The following is a 20,345-nucleotide window of genomic DNA, read 5'->3' as shown; positions in this document are numbered from 1 at the left end:
CTAATTTAAGCAATCAAATGATTACCATATACACTAATATATTATTCTAAATATGTGTTATGTTTTCATTGAACACTCCCCATGTGCCAGGCAAGAAGAGTTGACTTCATAATTTCACCTAAGCATCACAACAACCCTCTGAAATGTGTATTTTTATTTTTATTTTTTTATTTTTTAAAAATATTTTATTTATTTATTCAACAGAGATAGAGACAGCCAGCGAGAGACGGAACACAAGCAGGGGGAGTGGGAGAGGAAGAAGCAGGCTCATAGCAGAAGAGCCTGATGTGGGGCTCGATCCCATAATGCCGGGATCATGCCCTGAGCCGAAGGCAGACACCCAACCGCTGTGCCACCCAGGCGCCCTGAAATGTGTATTTTTAATCCAGAAACTGAGGCTCAGAGATTTTAGATAATTTGCTCAAGGCCACAATGGATGAGCTGGGAATTTGACCTAGGACTAACTCCAAAGACTGCACTCCCAACCACTTTGTAATACTGTTTTAAAAATATATATTTATTTTAGGGGTACCTGGGTGGCTCAGTCGGTTGAGCGTCTGCCTTCGGCTTGGCTTATGATCCCAGGGTCCTGGGTTTGAGTGCTGTGTTGGGCTCCCTGCTCAGTGGGGAGTCTGCTTTTCCCTCTGCCTGCCGTTCCCCTTGCTTGTGCTCTCTCCCTCTCTCTCTGTCAAATAAATAAGTGAAATCTTAAAAAAATTATTTTAAAGAGAGATGAGGGGGAGGGGTAGAGGGGGAGGGAGAGGGACAAGCAGACTGCACTGACTGTGGAGCGTAACCAGTTGAACCACCCAGGCGCCCTTGGGTCCATTTTTAATGCCTTGGCTATCTTTTTTTTTTTTTTAAGATTTTATTTATTTGACAGAGAGAGACAGTGAGAGAGGAAACACAAGCAAGGCGAGTGTGAGAGGGAGAACAGGCTTCCCGCCAAGCAGGGAGCCCGATGCGGGGCTCGATCCCAGGATTCTGGGATCATGACCTGAGCTGAAGGCAGACGCTTAAGGGCTGAGCCACCCAGGCGCCCCTCCCTTGGATATCTTGATGGAGGAGAACCACACCCTCACAACCCCTGTTGCTCCATTATGATTAAGAACTGATTGGGTTGGGGGTGCCTGGGTGGCTCAGTCGGTTAAGCGGTTAAGTGACTGCCTTGGTTCTGCATGGTCCCGGTGTCCTGGGATCCAGCCCCACCTTGAGCTCCCTGCTCAGCGGGGAGTCTGCTTGTCCCTCTCCCTCTCCCTCTCCCCCTACCACCTGCTTGTGTGCTTGCTGGTGCACACACACACACACACACACACACACACACGCTCTCTCTCTCTATGTCTCTCTCTCTCTCTCAAATAAATAGATACAATATCGTAAAAACAAACAAAAAAAAGAACTGATTGGGTTGATGGGATTATGGGTTTGACACCCAGTGTGGTCATTCTTTGAATCTTCAGCTCCTCTTCTGATTCCCAGAAACTCCTAGCCTAAAAGGGCGGGTCCCAATGCGGTGCTTCTCCCTGTTTGGTTTTGCTTGCTGTCACGCCCCCTCTTCTTGTGTATTTATTTATGGGGTTCAATCCCAGGACCCTGAGATCAGGACCAGAGCAGAAACTGAGTCTGGGGCTTAACTGACTGAGCCATCCAGGCGCCCCTCTTCTTGTACATTTAAATGAGGTATGGTACCTAGAGGAGGTGGGCATTGAAGTCCAACAGGCCGGGTTTATCAGTAAGATGGTCAACAAATTATTATGGTGTCATGTCAGGGAAGTCATGCCTCCCAGCCTCAACTTACTCATCAGGAAAATGGAATTAAACACATCCTCCTCCAATCATTCCATATCGTTACAGTATCATATTTAATAGTTTAACTAAAAATACACTATGGAGAGACTGAGGCCTAAAAATCGAGATGGGATTAATTATCTGTGGTGGCTGAAAATCTTTCGTTCTTGCTGACTGCAACTGAAATACCCACAGTTGAGGGTAAGAGCTGAGAGATCGGAGTCAGGTGGCTGTCCATCATCTGATATGGTCCTTGGGAAAGATTTCAGAGGTGAGGGAACCTTCTGTAGAAAAGCAAGCTAAGGAAGACTGAGGGAGAGTGAGTTGGAGACTTCCTGCGCCGGTTCCTCCTCCACTTCTCTCCCCCTCCCCACTGCCGCCAATCACAGATTCTGACCATTAAGGCACAAAGGTAGAAAATCCCATGGGGTCTCTGGCCAGGAAGCCTCTCATTGTCCGGCTCTGACTCTAAGCTCAGAGAATGGGAAAGGGCCACCCTCTCCCTCCCTCCCCTGCTTTCTTGCTCCTTGCCACGCTGGGCTGGCTGTTGCAAGTGGGAAGCAGTCTTAGGCTGCACGCAATCCTTTTTGCAAAGCCAAGGCATGAGTGAATGAGAGGGGAGAGAGAGAGAGAGAGAGAGAGAGAGAGAGAGAGAGAGAGAGACTGTGTGTCTATGTGGTGTAGGGAGGATTGGGGGTGGGATTCCATGACGTTACCGGCTCCGCCTCCCGATATATATAAGGGGGCGCTTGGCGCGCAACGACCCCAAGCCGGAGCTTTGAAGCCTGAGCACCGAAGTCGGTAGCCCCAACCCAACTCGGCTTAACTCAGCCTCACCCAACCCAACCCGAGACTCTCCTCTCCCTGGGCTTGCAACAGCTCTCCGGTAAGCCTTGGGGGCCGACACGTGTGTCGGAAGGGGATGGCGAGGGTCGGGGCATACCTAGGATTCTCGGGCAACCATAGCAAGCAGTTGCATCAACGCGGCCGTGACCTGTTGCTGGACGAGACCCCGGCCCCAGGAGCCAAGGCTCTCGTCCCCACCTCAGCCCCAGACCATTTTTGGATGAATCCGGGAGCTGAGTTGGGGGGCATAGGGTGGAACCCCTCTCTCTTGCAAGCAATTTCGGGCTGCCCTGGAGTCCCTCTCGGGGTGCATCTCCAAATCTTTAGATGTCGAAGCCCCGCCCCACTGTTGATTCTTGCTGGTCAGCCTAGCAGGGCGGGAGGAAGTGGGGGAACATTTGCTTACTCCCCTGGGCGACAGTAGCGCGATTTACGCGGTGTGGGCTTGGTGAGTAGGGATGGAATCGAGGCGGTGCTCACTTTTGATCTGCGGGGAGGTCGGTCTCCCCTGCCCCTCCCTCCCGGCAATCTAGGAACCTTGCCCATTAAGTAGCCCTTGGGGTAAGCACTGAAAAGGAACGTGGGTAGTGGATGTGAGAAGCGGCTTCTGCCCAGAGTTGTTGGCCGCTCCTGGGGTGAGTTCTGTTGAATTTCCAAGGAGCTACAGGCCAGGGAACGGACACAGATTAGGTTCCGTGGTTTCTGGGTAGGGGTCTAGGATAAACCCTAGTTTCCCCGTCAGAGAAGGAGACTGGTACTGACCGAGCACTAACGAGGTGCCAGGCCGCTTTACTATAGGGGGCTTTCACAGGTCTTTTCTGCATTTAGTCCTTCTACAAGCCTGTGAGCTACTGTTATTCCTACTTGTTAAGGAAGAAACTGAGGTTAGAGGAAGACACTTGCCTTTGTCCCTTCAATATTCTCCCCATCCCCCCATCGCTCCATTGCTTGGTGGAGTGGGTATTGTCATGCAGTCCTAGAGCTTAGGGATAATGAGCCCTATTGAAGGGCTTTTTGTCTTGTTTTTCACCAGATCTTAGAATCCTCTTCAATTCCAGCTAGAATGCTGTGGCAGGCACTTCGCAGATTTGGTCAAAAGCTGGTACGCAGACGTGCGCTGGAGCCGGGCATGGCTGAGACTCGCCTTGCCAGATGCCTGAGCACTCTGGATTTAGTGGCCCTGGGTGTGGGCAGCACCTTGGGTGCAGGTGTATACGTCCTGGCTGGTGAGGTGGCCAAAGATAAAGCAGGACCATCCATTGTGATCTGCTTTTTGGTGGCCGCTCTCTCTTCTGTGTTGGCTGGACTGTGCTATGCGGAGTTTGGTGCCCGAGTTCCCCGTTCTGGTTCTGCGTATCTCTACAGCTATGTCACAGTGGGTGAACTTTGGGCCTTCACCACTGGCTGGAACCTCATCCTCTCCTATGTTATAGGTGAGATGCGGGGGCAGGGAGGGATCTGTGCACAGCCAATGAAGGGGCTTTGAGCCCGGAAGTCTGCGCGCGATGGTGAAGGGATAGATTCTTTAACATTCACAGGATTTAAGCACCCCTAAATGTGTGTGTGTGTGTGTGTGTGTGTGTGTGTGTGTGTGTGTTGGGGGGTTGGCTGGGAGGGTTGAAGGTGTGGAGAAATTGTTCATTCTTCTAATCTCTGTCCTGGTGTCCTAAATTGACTGGTTTTGGTTTTTAAAAAGTAAGACTAGGGGCACCTGGCTGGGTCAGTTGGTGAAGCATCCTGACTCCTGACTCCTGATCTTCGGGTTGTGAGTTCAAGCCCCACGTTGGGTGTAGAGCCTACTTAAAAAAAAAAAAAAGACTAGGTGAAAACAGCAGGGAGTATTTGTGTGACCGGATTCCAGGGAGGGAGGAGGGGGGAAGGAAACGTGACCCCGTGTTTCTTTTTCTTTCTTTCTTTTTTTTTTTTTTTTGAGACACAGAGATACAGAGATAGAGCATGAGCAGGTGGAGAGGCAGAGGGAGAGGGAGAAGCAGGCTCCTTGCTGAGCCAGGAGCCCGACATGAGGCTCGATCCCAGGACCCCGGGATCATGACCCGAGCCGAAGGCGGACGCTTAACCATCTGAGCCACCCAGGCGCCCCTGACCCCGTGTTTCTCCCTCTGCCCCCCCAGGTACAGCCAGTGTGGCCCGGGCCTGGAGCTCGGCGTTTGACAACCTCATTGGGAACCACATCTCTCAGACCCTGCGGGGGAGCATCTCACTGCATGTTCCCCATGTCCTTGCAGAATATCCAGACTTCTTTGCTCTGGGCCTAGTGTTGTTGCTCACCGGTGAGGGAAGACACAGGGCTAACTGATGGGGGTAGGGCTGGGAGGGACCAAGCCTGAGATGGGCTCGGTGGAGGCGATAATGGTGAGAAAGAAGAGAAGCTGGGCAGGAAGGGTGTGCGCAGAGGCGGGAAACAAAGCTTGGACTGAGGACTTTTCTGAGTCCTGACTGCTTCTTTCCCACAGGATTGCTGGCTCTGGGGGCAAGTGAGTCAGCCCTAGTGACCAAAGTGTTCACAGTGGTGAACCTTTTGGTTCTCGGTTTTGTCATCGTCTCTGGCTTCATTAAGGGGGACCTACACAATTGGAAACTCACAGAAGAGGACTACAAGCTGACCATAGCTGGACTCAATGACACCGATAGGTCAGGAGGTTCACTCCTGGGAGCTGCAGAGCTGGGAGCATGATGGGGAGCCAGGGGGATCCATGCTGAGGGATTGGGTTGGGGAGGAGGAATGGGGAGTTGAGGTCTCAAAGACCTGGCTGAGTAGTTTGGCATTAGAGAAAAGGCACAGAGGTGGCTGAACACACCTTTACCTTTTCCATCCCTTTCTTCCACTTCAGCTTGGGCCCTCTGGGCTCTGGAGGATTTGTGCCTTTCGGCTTCGAGGGGATTCTCCGTGGAGCAGCTACCTGTTTCTATGCGTTTGTTGGTTTCGACTGTATTGCTACCACTGGTAACACAGTCGCTGTGGTTCTGTCGGGAGCTGGGGCACAGTGCGTGCTCAGGTGGCATGCACATAGGGGGGGTGGGATAGAGAAGCCGGCCTGCTTCCCTGATTCGGAAACTTGTGCCCCTTCCTGCAGGCGAGGAAGCTCAGAATCCCCAGCGTTCCATCCCTGTGGGCATTGTGATTTCACTGTTCGTCTGCTTTTTGGCATATTTTGGTGTCTCTTCGGCACTTACGCTTATGATGCCTTACTACCAGCTTCAGCCCGAGAGTCCCCTGCCTGAGGCCTTTCTCTATACTGGCTGGGCCCCGGCCCGCTACGTTGTGGCTATTGGATCCCTCTGTGCGCTTTCTACCAGGTCAGTGGCGAACGATTGTTCTCTGCAGTCGGAGTCTCAGGCTTTAGCATTCAGTGCTTGCGAGTAGCCCTTAAAAGGGCTGTGAGGAGAAGGCTGCATTGGGACAGAGACCGCAGCGAACTCATGCCACTCCGGCCCTTCCTCTCTCCAGCCTGTTGGGCTCTATGTTCCCCATGCCTCGGGTGATCTATGCGATGGCAGAGGATGGCCTCCTGTTCCGCGTCCTTGCCAGGGTCCACACGGGCACACACACCCCCGTTGTGGCCACTGTGGTCTCTGGCATTATTGCAGGTAAAAACCAACCAACCAACCAACCAACCCACCCACCCAAACCGGCTTTGCCCTTCCCCTAGTTGTTTCACCAATTCCCTTAACTGTGCTCTTCCCTTCTCTCATTTCTTGTTTTCTGCCCACCAATTTCAGCATGCATGGCATTCCTCTTTGAACTCACTGATCTTGTGGACCTCATGTCAATTGGGACGCTACTTGCTTACTCTCTGGTGGCTATTTGTGTTCTCATCCTCAGGTGAGACTCCCTCTGTAAAGTAGGATTGGGTTTTTTTTTTTTTTTAAGATTTTATTTATTTGACAGAGAGGCAGTCAGCGAGAGAGGGAACACAAGCAGGGGGAGAGGGAGAGGAAGAAGCAGGCTCATAGCGGAGGAGCCTGATGTGGGGCTCGATCCCATAACGCCGGGATCACGCCCTGAGCCAAAGGCAGACGCTTAACCGCTGTGCCACCCAGGCGCCCCAGGATTGGGTTTTTTTATTCCTGGATGAGGAGTGATGGGGATCTGCTCCTGCCTTATCCTGACTCTCCTTGAGGAACATGGCCAGCCCAGCCTGCCAAAAAGAGCTCGTACCCTTAATGATGATGAGGGAGGTTAAGCTGCGTGGGAGAAGATGGCAAAAGTGCTTAGGGATTGTTCTTTTTTTTTTTAAGGATTTTATTTATTTATTTGAGAGAGAAAGAGCGAGAGAAAGCATGAGCAGGGGGAGGGGCAGAGGGAGAAGCAGGCTCCCCGCTGAGCAGGGATCCTGATGCAGCACTCGATCCCAGGGGACCCTGGAATCGCTACCCGAGCTGAAGACAGACGCTTAACCACCTGAGCCCCCAGGCGCCCCTGCGGGCTGTTCTTAATCCTGCCTTCTTACTCTTGCCTCAGGTATCAGCCTGAGCTGAAGAATGAGGACGATGAGGTGGAGCTGCAGGAGGAGAAGATCACTGAAGCAGAGAAGCTGACCCTCCAGGGGCTCTTCTGTCCACTCAACTCCGTCCCCACTCCACTCTCGGGCCAAGTTGTCTATGTGTGTTCCTCATTGGTTGGTGAGCAGTGGAATTTTTCTCTAGGGTGGTGGTTTTGAGGTCAGCATGACGGGTCTGGGGGTGGGGTGGGGGGGTGTGTGGCATTTGGTGGCTGAGGATGACCTAGAGACAGCGTGACCTTCCTTGGAATGGGGTGCCTAACGTCTTCACGTGCTGGTCTCAAGAGTTGGTTTTGCTGTTTCTCACCTTGACCCTTGAAGCTCTGCTGCTGACTCTTCTTTGCCTGGTGTTGGCCCAGTGGCCCGTCCCACTGCTTTCTGGAGACCCAGTGTGGACTGCAGTGGTTGTGCTGCTGCTGCTGCTCATTACTGGGATCACGGGGGTCATCTGGAGACAGCCACAGAGTTCCACTCCCCTGCACTTTAAGGTAAATGACCTTTCTTTCCACCCGCCCGTCCATCCATCTCAGAAGAATCGGCTCCAGATGCCTTGTGGTCTGATAGGGTTCATAAATACTCTTTCATTGGACAAGGAAGGAAAGGTACAGGAGATACCTAGGCCAAAGACGACTTCTCTCACCCTCGGTATTTCCTTTCTAGTTCTAGTTCCCCCAAGCTGTGTATCCTTGGAGTCCTGTATGAGGCACATTAAATGAGTGGGAATTGAAATACACAAGCTGAGTGGGAGTTGGGCCCTCCCTTTCCTGGCCCGAGTAGGTTAGGGACCTCTTTCTAGGTCGCCTCATGGTATACACAAAGAAGGTTTTGCTTTGTTCCCAGGTACCTGCTTTGCCTCTCCTCCCGCTCATGAGCATCTTTGTGAATATTTACCTTATGATGCAGATGACAGCTGGCACCTGGGCCCGATTTGGGGTCTGGATGCTGATTGGTAGGTATCTACTCGGGAAGAGTAGTCCTCTTGGGTGTCCTACCCCAGTTCTTTTCCCTCTTGGTCTCATGTAGGGAGACCTATGAAGCTTTGACAGGTCACTGTTTCCCTACCTCACAGCTACTTTTCCCCACTAGGGTTTGCTATCTACTTCGGCTATGGTATCCAGCACAGCCTGGAAGAGGTTAAGAATGACCAAGCCCCACTCAAGTCTAGGGCCAAAACTGTAGACCTTGATCTCAGCAGTGCCTGTACACATTCGATTTGACATCATCGCACGTGAATGCTGTCTGGTTTCCCTGCACAATAATGGAGAGTACCCGTGAGCACACAGGAAGCTAGGGCTCCCACGGGATGTTGGTGGGGGACCACTAACAGCTCTGTATTTATTGTGGAGTGAAGGATGTGTCTTTGCTATTTCTCATCTTTTTTTTTTTATTTTTAGTGGTCTACTTTTCAATTGTGTCTGTAGCTGCTTACTGGCTTTTACAAAATTATTATTAAAAAGAAACTAGAAAAAGAAACTATGTCTTGTTCTTTGCTTGCTGGCAATGATGCGGGGCCTGACTCTCAGCGTGGAGAGCTTCAGATAAGTGTCCTGTGTTTGCTCCTATCACTGCAGAAGTATCTTGTTGTGCCTGTGTGTGCTCCTTGTTGGCTCAGCGTTTGAGGAGGGAGACCACTTGTCAAGTCTAGTCACACTTAAAGGAATGATCTTGAGATAGGTTTCCCTCTTGCTATACTAAAGGTTAGCTTCTGAATAAGTAGGACAGCAATACTTGTCTTTGGGATTTGGGGGTGGACTCTGATCTCAACACTGGCATTGGTCAGGACCTACACTGAGACCATTGTCCTGTGTTCCACCCCTTCGAGTTGGACCAGACCCAGCCTCCTGTGACTGCCTGGGTAACGGAAATTTTGGCTAGGGTATTTGGTACTGCTGGGAGGAGGGGTGGACAATAGTGGGGCTAATGGATATATAGATACTGATTGTTGCAGAAGGAGTAAGGCAACAGAGGTCAGAGCTTTGCTCAGACTGAGAACTACCCATTCATCCGTTTATTCAACAAACCTATGTGGCGCTCCTATTAAAATGTTAGGCCCCGTGCTGGGGGCTAGGGATACAAATACGAATAAAACCTCTAGTCCCTGCCCTCAAGGAACTCACCATCTAGAGGGGGAGACAAGCAGGTACACAAGAAACAATATGACTTATACCAGGGGAGGGGTAAGTGCTGAATGCTACAGAAACACAAAGAAGGACATGCTTGACCTGAGTCTTGAATAGGTGTTCCTGATACGGACTGAGGGGAGGGCTTGTTTGTCAGTGAATAGGGTGCACAAAGTCACGAAGTCTGAAAAAGCATATTCTATTTGGAGGTATGGCCTGGAGTTGACTGTGGCTGGAGGGTGGCCTGTATGGGCTTGTGAAATACAACAGAGACCATATGAACCATATGAATGGCTTTGTATATCCCACCAGGGAATTCAGATGTTATCTTTATAAATGGTGCATGTGTGGAGGGGAGAGGGCAGGTACTGAAAGGATTCTAACTGAGGGAGATGGTTGGATTTGTTGGTCTGGCAGCAAGGGGGATGCTTCAGAAGAGGCTGGGCGTTAGAGCAGTCACCATTTAAGTCGCCATTTAAGCATTGTGTGACATTGCTAGTAATTAGTTGGGAAGACATGGCGATCATTTGGGTAAAATATTTCAGGGTTCTTGGTCAGTTGGATGTAGGAGGTAAGAAGTGGATGGCTTAGATCTCTGCATGCAATTTCTGATTGAATGATCAAATTATTAGCCAAGATGGCAAAAGAGGAGTCGCATATTGGGGGAAAGATGAATTCAGGTCCGGCTATGCTAATTTATAAACATACATGAATTTAGCTTCATGTAGCTGAAGATACGTAATCAACAAGTGGAACTTGAAGTTAGGCTAGAAGTCCACACCAGAGTTAAAGATTTGGGGGCCATCAACTAAGCACACACGTGTATGTGAAGCAAATTTTAGGGGCGCTTGGCTGGCTCAGTAGGGCATGTGAGTCTTGATCTTGGGGTTGTCATTTCGAGCCCCACATTGGGCTTAGGGATTACTTAAAAAAAAAGAAACCTCTAGGATAAATTATATAATTTTCTTTTTTTTTCTTTTTTTAAAGATTTTATTTATTTATTTGACAGAGAGAGAGCCAGCGAGAGAGGGAACACAAGCAGGGGGAGTGGGAGAGGAAGAAGCAGGCTCCCAGCGGAGCAGGGAGCCCAATGTGGGGCTCGATCCCAGAACGCCGGGATCACTCCCAGAGTGGAAGGCAGACGCTTAACAACCGAGCCACCCAGGCGCCCCTAATTTTCTTTATATACAAAGAGCTCTTACAAATCAGTAGGATGAATAACCTGATAAATGAATAAAGATTGTAAATAGTTTTCAGAAAAAATACATAACAACGACAAATATTGCTCCTCAGCCTCACTCATTAAAGAAATGCAAATCAAAACAACAATGAAATCTCAGTTCTTACCTTACAGACCAGCAAAACAAATTTTTTTGAAGATTTTATTTTTAAGTAATCTCTACACCCAGTGTGGTCTCACAATCCTGAGATCAAGAGTTGTGTGCTCTTCCGACTGAGCCAGCCAGGTGCCCCCCAGTAAAACAAAGTTCAATGACTAGGTGTTGGCAAAAGTGAGGGGAAACAGACAGTCTTATGCATCATGGGGATTTACATTGTTGTAACTTTTGTGGAGAGTAATTTGATAATATAAGAATTAAAAACATTCCTTTCGATCTGACAATTCCATTTATAGGAATTTAAAAAATTTCACTTACATAAGGATATTTACTGTGACATTTGAATACAATAAAACTTGGAAGCTACCTAGTGTGCATCAGCAAGGAACTAGTTAAGCTACAATACATTAATTTGGTGGAATATTTATAGAGCCAGTAAAAAATGAGATAGAATTATATGTGCCAAGAGGTGATACGGAAAGCTCTCCAAGATACACTATTATGTAGGAACAAAACAAAATGGAACAAAAACCCCAAGGTGCAGAACGTTTGTGTGAAAGAACAAAGGAGAATATATTTATACATAATTTTTTTTCTAGAAAAAATATACAGGAAACTTAACCTCTGGTTTTTCTTCTCTACTTTTTCAGTTTTCCTAACCAGATACATCACTTTTTTCATTCCTCTTATAATCATCATCACAGTAAAAGATTGGGGGAACTCTAACATTTAAGGGATGAAAGAGGAAGATTCAGCACAAGAGATGGAAGAAGGAATGACTGAGGAGACAGGACGCTGATGTGGAAGTAAGACTAGGGAGGAAAGAACTTTCCAGGAACAGTCTACAATGCCAAATGCTGCCTTAGAGAGCCAAGTTAAATAAGATAAGGACAGAAGAGGGTTCACTGGTTTTGTCAGTTAGTAGGTAATTGATCTTTTCAAGAGTAGTTTTGGTCAGGTGGTGGGAATGGGGGCCATATTGCAGTGGGTTGAGTAAATGGAGGGTGAGAAAGCAGACAGAGCATTTCAAACCAGTAGCCAAAGGGAGTTGAGAGGTTTTTGTTTTATAAGATGGGCTATTGTATTTTTACGCTTAACGAAGATTGTCAATGGAGAAAGTGAATACATTTTGGTACTACTGTTTAAATAAATCATTTATGAAGGATGGCCTAGTTCTCTGATTTGGTTTTCTAGTCTTTTTTTATTCAGTGCAATGTTTCCCAGACTTCAGACCTTCAAGGAATTTTTCTCTATTTGTGTAATTCCTGTAATGTTAAAAAAAAACCCCTCACTTTGTAAAGCTTACATTCACTTATTTTATTTATTTGTTAAGTTTTATTTAAGTAATCTTTGTACCCAACCTGGGGCTCGAACTCATGACCCCAAGGTCAAGAGTCGCATGCTCTTCCGAATTAGCTGGCCAGGTGCCCCAGTACGCTTATGTTAAAAGGAAAACATTTTACTGCTATCATACATGGAAAGCAAAGTATTTCCCTAAGACACATTAAAATAAATATCCAACTACTTATTTTTATTTTTTTTAAGATTCTATTTATTTATTTGACAGAGACAGTGAGAGAGGGAACACAAGCAACGGGAGTGGGAGAGGGAGAAGCAGGCTTCCCGCCAAGCAGGGAGCCCGACATGGGGCTCGATCCCAGGACCCTGGGATCATGACCTGAGCTGAAGGCAGACGCTTAACGACTGAGCCACCCAGACACCTCTAAATATCCAACTATTAAAGAATGTTTGGCTGTGTACCCAATAATCCTTAAATGCCATCTAGCTTTCCATGGTTTCGGTTACCTCTCGTCAACCATGGTCTGGAAGCAAATGGGCCTCCTGACGTGTAGTCAGAAGGTCAATGGTAGCTTGATGCTACATCACAGTGCCTGTGTCGTTCACCTCACTTCATCTTACCATGTAGACATTTTACCATCTCACATCATCACAAGAAGAAGGGTGAGTACAGTACAAGATCTTTTGAGAGAGGCCACATTCACGTAATATATAGTATATTGTTACGATTGTTCCGTTTCATTACTGTTAATTTTTATTGTGCCTAATTTATAAATAAACTTTATCATAGCTATGTATGTATAGGAAAAAACAGTACATACAGTGTTCACTACTATTGGGTGTCAGGCATTTACTGGGGGTCTTGGAACATACCCCTGTGGATAAGAGGGTACTGTTATGTACTGCACTTCAGAAACACCTAGGCAGTTAGTGAATAATCTCTTTAGGATGCTATGCTTGAAGATGGAGTAGAAAATTGCTTTAGGCATGGTCTAATCTTAATCCTCAAGGAGTCCCAACTTGTCCCAAATATGTAAAAAGACACAAAGTAGGAAATATTAAGTGTCCTAAGAGAGGTATGCATGAAATACCATGAGAACTTACATCAGGGAGTTCTGGGAAGTCTTCATGGAGGTTGAGGCTCTTAATCTGGGGCATAAAGCATAGGTCAAATGTGTAATTTCAGAAATTGGGGTAGAGCATTTCAGGAGGAGGGAACCTTGTGCATAAAGACAAGAAGTTGAGCAAGTTTACAGTTTGGTTTGCCTACAGCCTACGATTTTGAAGGGATGAAGTGGAAAAATAAGGCGGGAAAGGTAGATTCCAGTCAGACTCTTGAAGGCCATTACTTTCAGGGCTTGCAATCAAAGGGCAAGGAAGTGTGTGGATGAGAGCGTTCTAACAATTAAGAAAAGAGTGGTTTTGTGATTCGGTTCAATGAATTATACCTCAGCTACCCAGTCACATGGTTATACTCTAGATCTTGACAGAATGATACCTCTGAAATCACTAACTCAAGTATCAAGTTCTCCGTCCACAACTTCCCAAGCTTCCACAGCTTACTTGCTCAAGTAACCCCGCTACAATAATTCTTTTTCCTCATGAATTTCCTAATTCATTCTCCCCTCCCACATACACGTTCTCTTTTTTTATCGGTTTCTGCCAATCTTTGCTTGCTCCCTTTCCCACTTAAATTCCTGAATTTATTATCATTATGACTCTTGCAAATACCTTCACCTCCCTAGGCAGTACCCCAGAGTACTACACCCTGCCCCAGAGGAATCCAAACACCACACCTGTGCAGTTCAGGATTTTTGGAGGCAATCCTAAACCTGGGCAGCTTAATGATCGTCAGCCTTCACTAGGTCCTCAGCACTACCCTGGGAACCTTTTTTTCCTCTCTGATTGCCCTCTCTATAACAACTGTTTCTTACCTTATTCACATTCTTCAAATCTCTCCCTCCTACTCTCTGCTTTTGACTTTGCCTCGTACTTTATTGAGAAAATACATGCCCATCAGATAAAAACGCCCTCATCTTCCTGGGATTTTTTTTTTTTTTAATGAAAATAGCTTCTTGGGGCGCCTGGCTGGCTCAGTTGGTAGAACATGTGACTCTTGATCTTGGGGTCATGGGTTCGAGTCCCACGTTGGGTATAGCGATTACTTAACAAAACAAAACAAATAAAATGACTCAAAAGATTATTAAAAAAAAAAAAGTTCAAAGGGGCGCCTGGTTGGCTCAGTTGGTTAAGTGTCTGCCTTTGGCTCGGGTCATGATCTCAGGGTCCTGAGATCGAGCCCCGTGTCAGGCTCCATGCTCATTGGGGAGTCCTGCTGCTCCCTCTCCCTTTGTCCCTCCCCCTGGTTGTGCTCTCTCTCGCTCACTCTCAAATAAATAAATAAATAAATAAATAAATAAGATCTTTAAAAAATGTTAAAATAGCTTCTCTTTTTCCCCCCTAGTGATAAAAATGTATGTTCATTCTAGGAAATTGAAAAACTAAAATATAAAGAAAGTAAAAATGCTCCTAGATCCCACCACTCAAAAGATAAACATTGTTAACATTTTGGTAAATTCTCTTCCAGACATTTTTGTTCAAATACGCATATAATTTTACATAAGTGTATACCTTCTCTGTAAATTTTTTTCTTCCTTTCTATGATTTATGCCATTCATATCCAGGTGGAAACCATCCCAAGAGTTGTTTAGTCCTCAAATCTATATAATTACATCTTTTTGAGCAGTTGCTGACTTTTTCTTTTTTCTTTTTATTTTATTTTAAAGATTTTATTTATTTATTTGAGAGGGAGAGAGTGAGCAAGAGTGTGAGAGCACAGGGGGAGGGAGAAGCAGACTCCCCACTGAGCAGGGAGCCTGACATGGGGCTCGATCCAGGAACACTGGGATCATGACCTGAGCCCAAGGCAGACACTTAACCGACTGGGCCACCCAGCTGCCCCCGACTTTTTCGTTTTTAAGCTCAATAGTAGCATAGAGGCATTTCCCTAGTTATACTATCAGATTATTTCCACAGCAATATTTTTAAAGGCTGTCTAAGTATTCCACTCTGTGGCACTGATGTACCCTAAGTTCTATAACTAGTTCACATTTAACTAGATGATCATGTAAGTGGTTTACAATGCTTCAGTGAACGTTTCTGTTGATCTTTACACATTTTTCCAATTTCTTCTTTAGGAAAATTTCTAGAAGAGGAATTGTTGTGTAACAGGGTACACACATGTAAGATTTTGATATCTATTGTAAAAGTGCCCTCCAGAAAAGTTGCAATAATTTGTACTCCTGCCAACAGTGCACAAAAGTGCCCTGTTTTGTGTATATTGCTAATTTAATGTTTTGTTAATCTTTTGAACCTTTGCCAATCCGATAAATGAAAACAATTTACCTTGTATTAATTTTCATTTCTTTGATTACTGGAGGGGTTGAATATCTTCCCATATACTTATTGACCATTTATATTTCTTCCTGTGTAAATTGTCTGATCATGTGCTTTGCTGATTTATTTGCTAGACTATTTGTCTTTTTTATTTTAGGAACTCTTTTTTTTTTTTTAAAATTTTTTTAAAGATTTTATTTATTTATTTGACAGAGATAGAGACAGCCAGCGAGAGAGGGAACACAAGCAGGGGGAGTGGGAGAGGAAGAAGCAGGCTCATAGCAGAGGAGCCTGATGTGGGGCTCGATCCCGTAACGCCGGGATCACGCCCTGAGCCGAAGGCAGACGCTTAACCGCTGTGCCACCCAGGCGCCCCGGAACTCTTTTTTTTTTTAAGAGCTCTTTTTATGTTAGATATGTTAAGTCTTAAAAAAAAAAGAAATGTTAATTCTTTATCTGTTATAAATGTTGGAAAAAATCTTTCTCCAGGCTTGGTTTGTCTTTCAACCTTGCTTATAGTGCTATTCAGAAGATTTTAATTTTTATGTTGTAAAACGTAGTATTTTTCCTTTTTGATTCTGGTTTTTGGATGATGTTTACATCTTACCACTGTGTTTGTAAAATATCCACCTATAATTTCTCTGAGAAATTTTCTGATTCAATTCAGTCTTTGATTAATCCAGTATATATTTTTGTATATGAAGTGAGGCAGGGGTCTAATTTTACTTTTTTAAAATGGCTATGCAGGAGTGCCTGGGTGGCTCAGTTGGTAAGCTCCTGCCTTCAGCTCAGGTCGTGATCCCAGGGTCCTGGGATTGACCTCCACATTGGGCTCTCCGCTAAGTGGAGAGTCTGCTTCTTCCTCTTTCCCTCTGTGCTCTCCCTCTCTCTCTCAAATAAATAAATAAATAAAAATCTAAAAAAATGGCTATGCAGTTGCTTCAATACTTTTCTTGAATAACTCTTCCTCATTGACTTGAATAATTTCTCTCTCTCTATGGGTTTGTTTCTGGACTCTATTTTGTTCTATTTATCTGTCTGCACTAGTACCATAAATTTATTTCCAGTAGTTTTAATATTTGGTAAAGCAAGCCCCTCTCCCTTACTCCATTATCCCTTTCATTTTTAGAATTTTCCTGGCTATAATTGCATATTTTTTCTGAAAGTGTTTTTCTTTTTTTTTAACAACATGTAATCCTACCTTATTAACTAATTTGCATTCTTGGTTGATTACTCTCTTTTAACCTACTCTATAAATGGCAGTCTTTTAAAAGATTTTATTTATTTATTTGAGAGAGAGAGGTGGGGAGGGGCAGAGGGAGAGGGAGAGAATCTCAAGCAGACTCTGCACTGAGGGCAGAGCCCGGTGTGGGGCTGGATCTCGTGACCCTGAGATCAAGACCCTGAGATCACAACCTGCACTGAAACCAAGAGTCAGATGCTCAACAGACTGAGCCAGCTAGGTGCCCCATATTAGTGAGAGTTTTAATAAGCTTAGAGTCTAAGCTGTTCACCCGCTGCCTTATGTGCTTATCTATTTCACCATTTCTGCATTAATTTGTTAAAGAGCGGGAGAATGAAATTAGCAGTTTATGCCAGGGTAAGGGAAGATAATCTGTAGTCTGTTGAGTGCCATTTAGTGGCATTTTACTACACACTTGCATATCCTCCTCTATATGCACCTGCTTCCTTTATTATCTTCTTTTTCTTTCTTCTACTTTTCTTCCTGTCTTTTAATTGTTCCTTACTGGTAACATCTAGGGAGGCCATCTAGAACAAAAACAAAAACACTGGAGAAAACCATAACATGACAGAAGGGGTTTCACCCTTTCTGCATATTTTTTATTCCTATTTTATTTTTTATTCACTTTTATTTATTTTTTATTTCACCTTTCCTGCATATTTTTATTTTATATTCAGTGTTGTGGTAACAGATCAGTAACCCTGAATTTGGAGGCATAGTCAGTGTTAATCAATAGAGTCATTTGATTCTTGTTTGCCTTATATAATCTTGGATAATATCATATCCATCCTACTACAGACATTTTTTTAAAAGTAACCTGTACACCTAACACGGGGCTTGAGCTCACGACCGCAAGGGAGGGTAGCATGCTCTACTGACTGAACTAGCCAGGCACCCCTGCTACAGACATTATTAATCACTAAGATTTCTAAGATGTATGGAAAAGGATCACCATGGGCTGGAGAGCCAAGGTGTAATTTTTGCTCTGTTCCCTGTTCATTTATGAACAAAGAAGTTATGGTAGAGCCAGGGCCCTGGGTGGGATGATGGAAGTTGGGAGCCCTTGGTTTGCCAACCAGGAAATGGGGAACAATAATGGAAACTAACATTTGTTACCTATTACATGCCCGCCAGAGTTCTAGATGCTTTACGTATACTATTCTATTGAACCAGAAGCTTAGAACTACTTTTAGTTCCATTTTATACATGAAAAAATTGAGGCAATGAGATTCTAAGTAGCTAGCACATAGTATATGGTGCATGAGGATTCAGTCAACTATGAGATACCCTACCGCCCTTTTCCACCAGACTTCTTTCCCTAATTTAGCAATCTAGGATTGTAAAATGAATACCAAATTGCAGGATGCAAAATAAGAGGAGTTAATAGCAGTACTTTCCCTGTTTTGCCTTTTTTCTTCACTGTATTATGTGATCTAGATGCAGAAAATTTTGAAGAGGGAAAAGAAATTATTTTTAGAAACCCCATCTTTTCCACGAGAGGTGAGGACTGACTCTGAGACTGTCAGGGTCAGGAGGAAACTCTCTTAATGTGCCCAGAATTGAAACCACAATCTCTTTTCTTCCTCTTGCTAGCCAGCTTCACATCTGGCTTGACTGAGGTGCACAAGATCTAAAAGAGGGCTATGTGAGGGAAGTGGTGGGAGGCTTGTTAATGTTTTGATTTGGGCTTTGCCTCCAGATTTGGAGGCATCATGCCTTAACACTGTTGTCTCTGAATAGAGATTTCAGTAAAAGGCCAACTCCTTGGTGATTTAGCTGGTACCAAACATGTTTACTTATATATTCCACCCCCATCCCTAAAACCATTTGTCTGGAGATGGATGGGGCTGCCTCTCTTACTGCGAACCTGCAGGGGAGTCATTAGATAGTTTCCTTCAGATTTGACAAGGGCTGGGCAGCAGAAACATGTCTTGGAAATACGGGGTTTTTCATTCCTCTCAACTTGTGATATTTCCGACCTTCGCCTCTCTTGAATAACCAGCGCGCAATATTGTTTATTTTCCTTCCTTCCTCCGTCCCCCTTCTTTCCCCCCTCCCTCCCCCCTCCTTCCCTCCCTCTCTCCTCCCCCCCTTTCCGGCCCCCCTCCCCCCGCTTGCCTGTAGCCCAGGTCATCTGCACCCCTCTCTCTAATTGTAGTATGGTTTCAGTATTGCACCATGTTTCCTTACTCTCTGTGATTCTAAACCCCTGCCTCCTAAGCTGCAACCCCAGACCTTAAGGCCTAGACGGCGCCCTGTGCCCCGTAGACGCTTACGCTCAGATAGAGGGTAAAGGCCAATTGGGCGTGGCCGTTGGTGATGTCACTATGGGGGGCGGTGCCACTTGAGCGTCGACGGGCATCGTGGACGGAGTTTGTGGAGAGGGAACCGTGGCGGTCGTTCTCTCCGCGGAGGTTTGTCATCCTACCTCCGCGGAGGTAGGAAGGGCTAAAGGTGGGTTAGCTACAGGTTAGTTGAGTGGTTTGTAACTAGCAAGAAGGTGTGGCCATTAGTTTAATACTTTTTAGAGAGCTCCCGAGGCGACGGTTTTGAACTACGGGGTTGCTGTAGCCGACTCTCAGGTGAAGGAAAATGGGCAGAAGCAGAGGGGTTTTTTAGACTTGGATGAAGTGTGGGGAGCGGTGTGCGGCCACTGAAAGCGGGAGATAGAAGTTTGGAGGTGAACGACCAAAATTTCGTTGAAGCCCAACCGTTGATGATTGTGGGGGGTGGGGAGCTGAAGGCGCTAGCGGGTCTGTGAGAGTGGGAAAAACGACAGCGAGTGATTGGATGCTTTGAACGTATGGGCGGTGATGTGGGAGATTTTGAACCAATAAGAGGAGGCATCGAGTACCAGCCAGACCAATCACGGGGTACCTCGAGCCCTGGTTTCCCTGTTGTGGGGCAGATTATGGTACGAAAAGACCTCGTGAAAATTTACTGCGGGCCGGGCTTTTGGCACACGACAGCCAGGCCCTGCCCCTCATTAACTGCTTTTTCTGAGTTTTAAAATTTCTTCAGCATTTTTTCCCCTTTGGATAACAAGTAACTGGAAATTTGTGAAAAAATTTACTGAGAGACGAAAAGATACAGGTCAGAATATTAAAATATTTTCTTATTTCGTAGGCCTGAACCACAGATTTAAAAATGGACGACATTGATTTTCGTTTCATGGATTTTAAAGGTATATAGCTTTACATGGTAAAAAAGAAAATGTCAAATTGTTTGTTGCCTTATCTAAGATCTAAATGTATTTTGTTTCTGAATTTTATCTCTTTGGACTATCCATAGGTCCAAATTTTCTCATTTATGTACCGGAAAAACAACATAGATGTTTAAGACACTGGAACCCTTTTATAAGCTAGTATAAGGAAACATCCCTTGTTTTCTCAAGATTTTTATGGCATGCAAATAACACTGGTTTAATCTGAATTAGAGATCAACTGCTTAAAAAGTACATTTAAAAAATTACTGCAAGATCCCGAAGTGGCTTGCCATAATTATCAGTGAAAAATAAATTATATCATGTGTAGTTTTAGATTTAAGTGCATTTTATTGTATCTTAATTATTTTAAAAACTGGTAATCCATGTATGGTATTTATGGGAGATCTTAATAAACAAAAGCAATCTAATTGACCAGAACACCAGATTCCTCAACCATGCCAGACATGGGAGAGTTTATGGTATTTCTTTCTTTCTGGAGACATGATTAGACCTGTAATGCTTTCACATTTGTATAATAATGAAATATGTTGTAACCAGGGTGGCTACAAATCTATTAGGTCAATGTTT

At 45.4% G+C, this 20,345-nt stretch overlaps 2 protein-coding genes across 3 annotated transcripts in view; both read left to right on the top strand.

The window, feature by feature from the left end:
* Positions 1-1,458: 1,458 nt before the first annotated feature.
* SLC7A3 (solute carrier family 7 member 3) lies at positions 1,459-19,736 on the top strand. Of its 2 annotated transcripts, XM_057312307.1 has the most exons (12): positions 1,888-2,674; positions 3,668-4,067; positions 4,767-4,925; positions 5,109-5,286; positions 5,487-5,599; positions 5,730-5,952; positions 6,104-6,243; positions 6,376-6,478; positions 7,118-7,278; positions 7,479-7,645; positions 7,998-8,106; positions 8,244-8,630. In XM_057312307.1, the coding sequence occupies exons 2-12, from the start codon at positions 3,698-3,700 to the stop codon at positions 8,372-8,374; spliced, it is 1,854 nt and encodes a 617-aa protein (XP_057168290.1). In that variant the 5' UTR covers positions 1,888-2,674; positions 3,668-3,697; the 3' UTR covers positions 8,375-8,630. The 2 variants fall into 2 exon arrangements, with proteins under 2 accessions (XP_057168291.1, XP_057168290.1); XM_057312308.1 differs by lacking the exons at positions 7,998-8,106; positions 8,244-8,630 and adding an exon at positions 19,679-19,736 and having other exon boundaries at positions 1,459-2,674.
* The window catches only part of TEX11 (testis expressed 11), a 285,798-nt gene continuing 273,466 nt past the window's right edge, over positions 8,014-20,345 (top strand). Inside the window, exons 1-2 of the mRNA XM_048213658.2 lie at positions 8,014-8,106; positions 19,679-19,736. Of these exons, the coding sequence (XP_048069615.1) occupies positions 19,700-19,736 (37 nt within the window). The 5' untranslated portion in view covers positions 8,014-8,106; positions 19,679-19,699. The remainder of the gene's footprint in view (positions 8,107-19,678; positions 19,737-20,345) is intronic.

The sequence above is a fragment of the Ursus arctos genome, chromosome X, assembly GCF_023065955.2.
Source record: "Ursus arctos isolate Adak ecotype North America chromosome X, UrsArc2.0, whole genome shotgun sequence".
NCBI lineage: Eukaryota > Metazoa > Chordata > Mammalia > Carnivora > Ursidae > Ursus > Ursus arctos.
The sequence above is the reverse complement of the archived record's forward strand: the minus strand, read 5'-3'. Positions and strand labels throughout refer to the sequence as shown.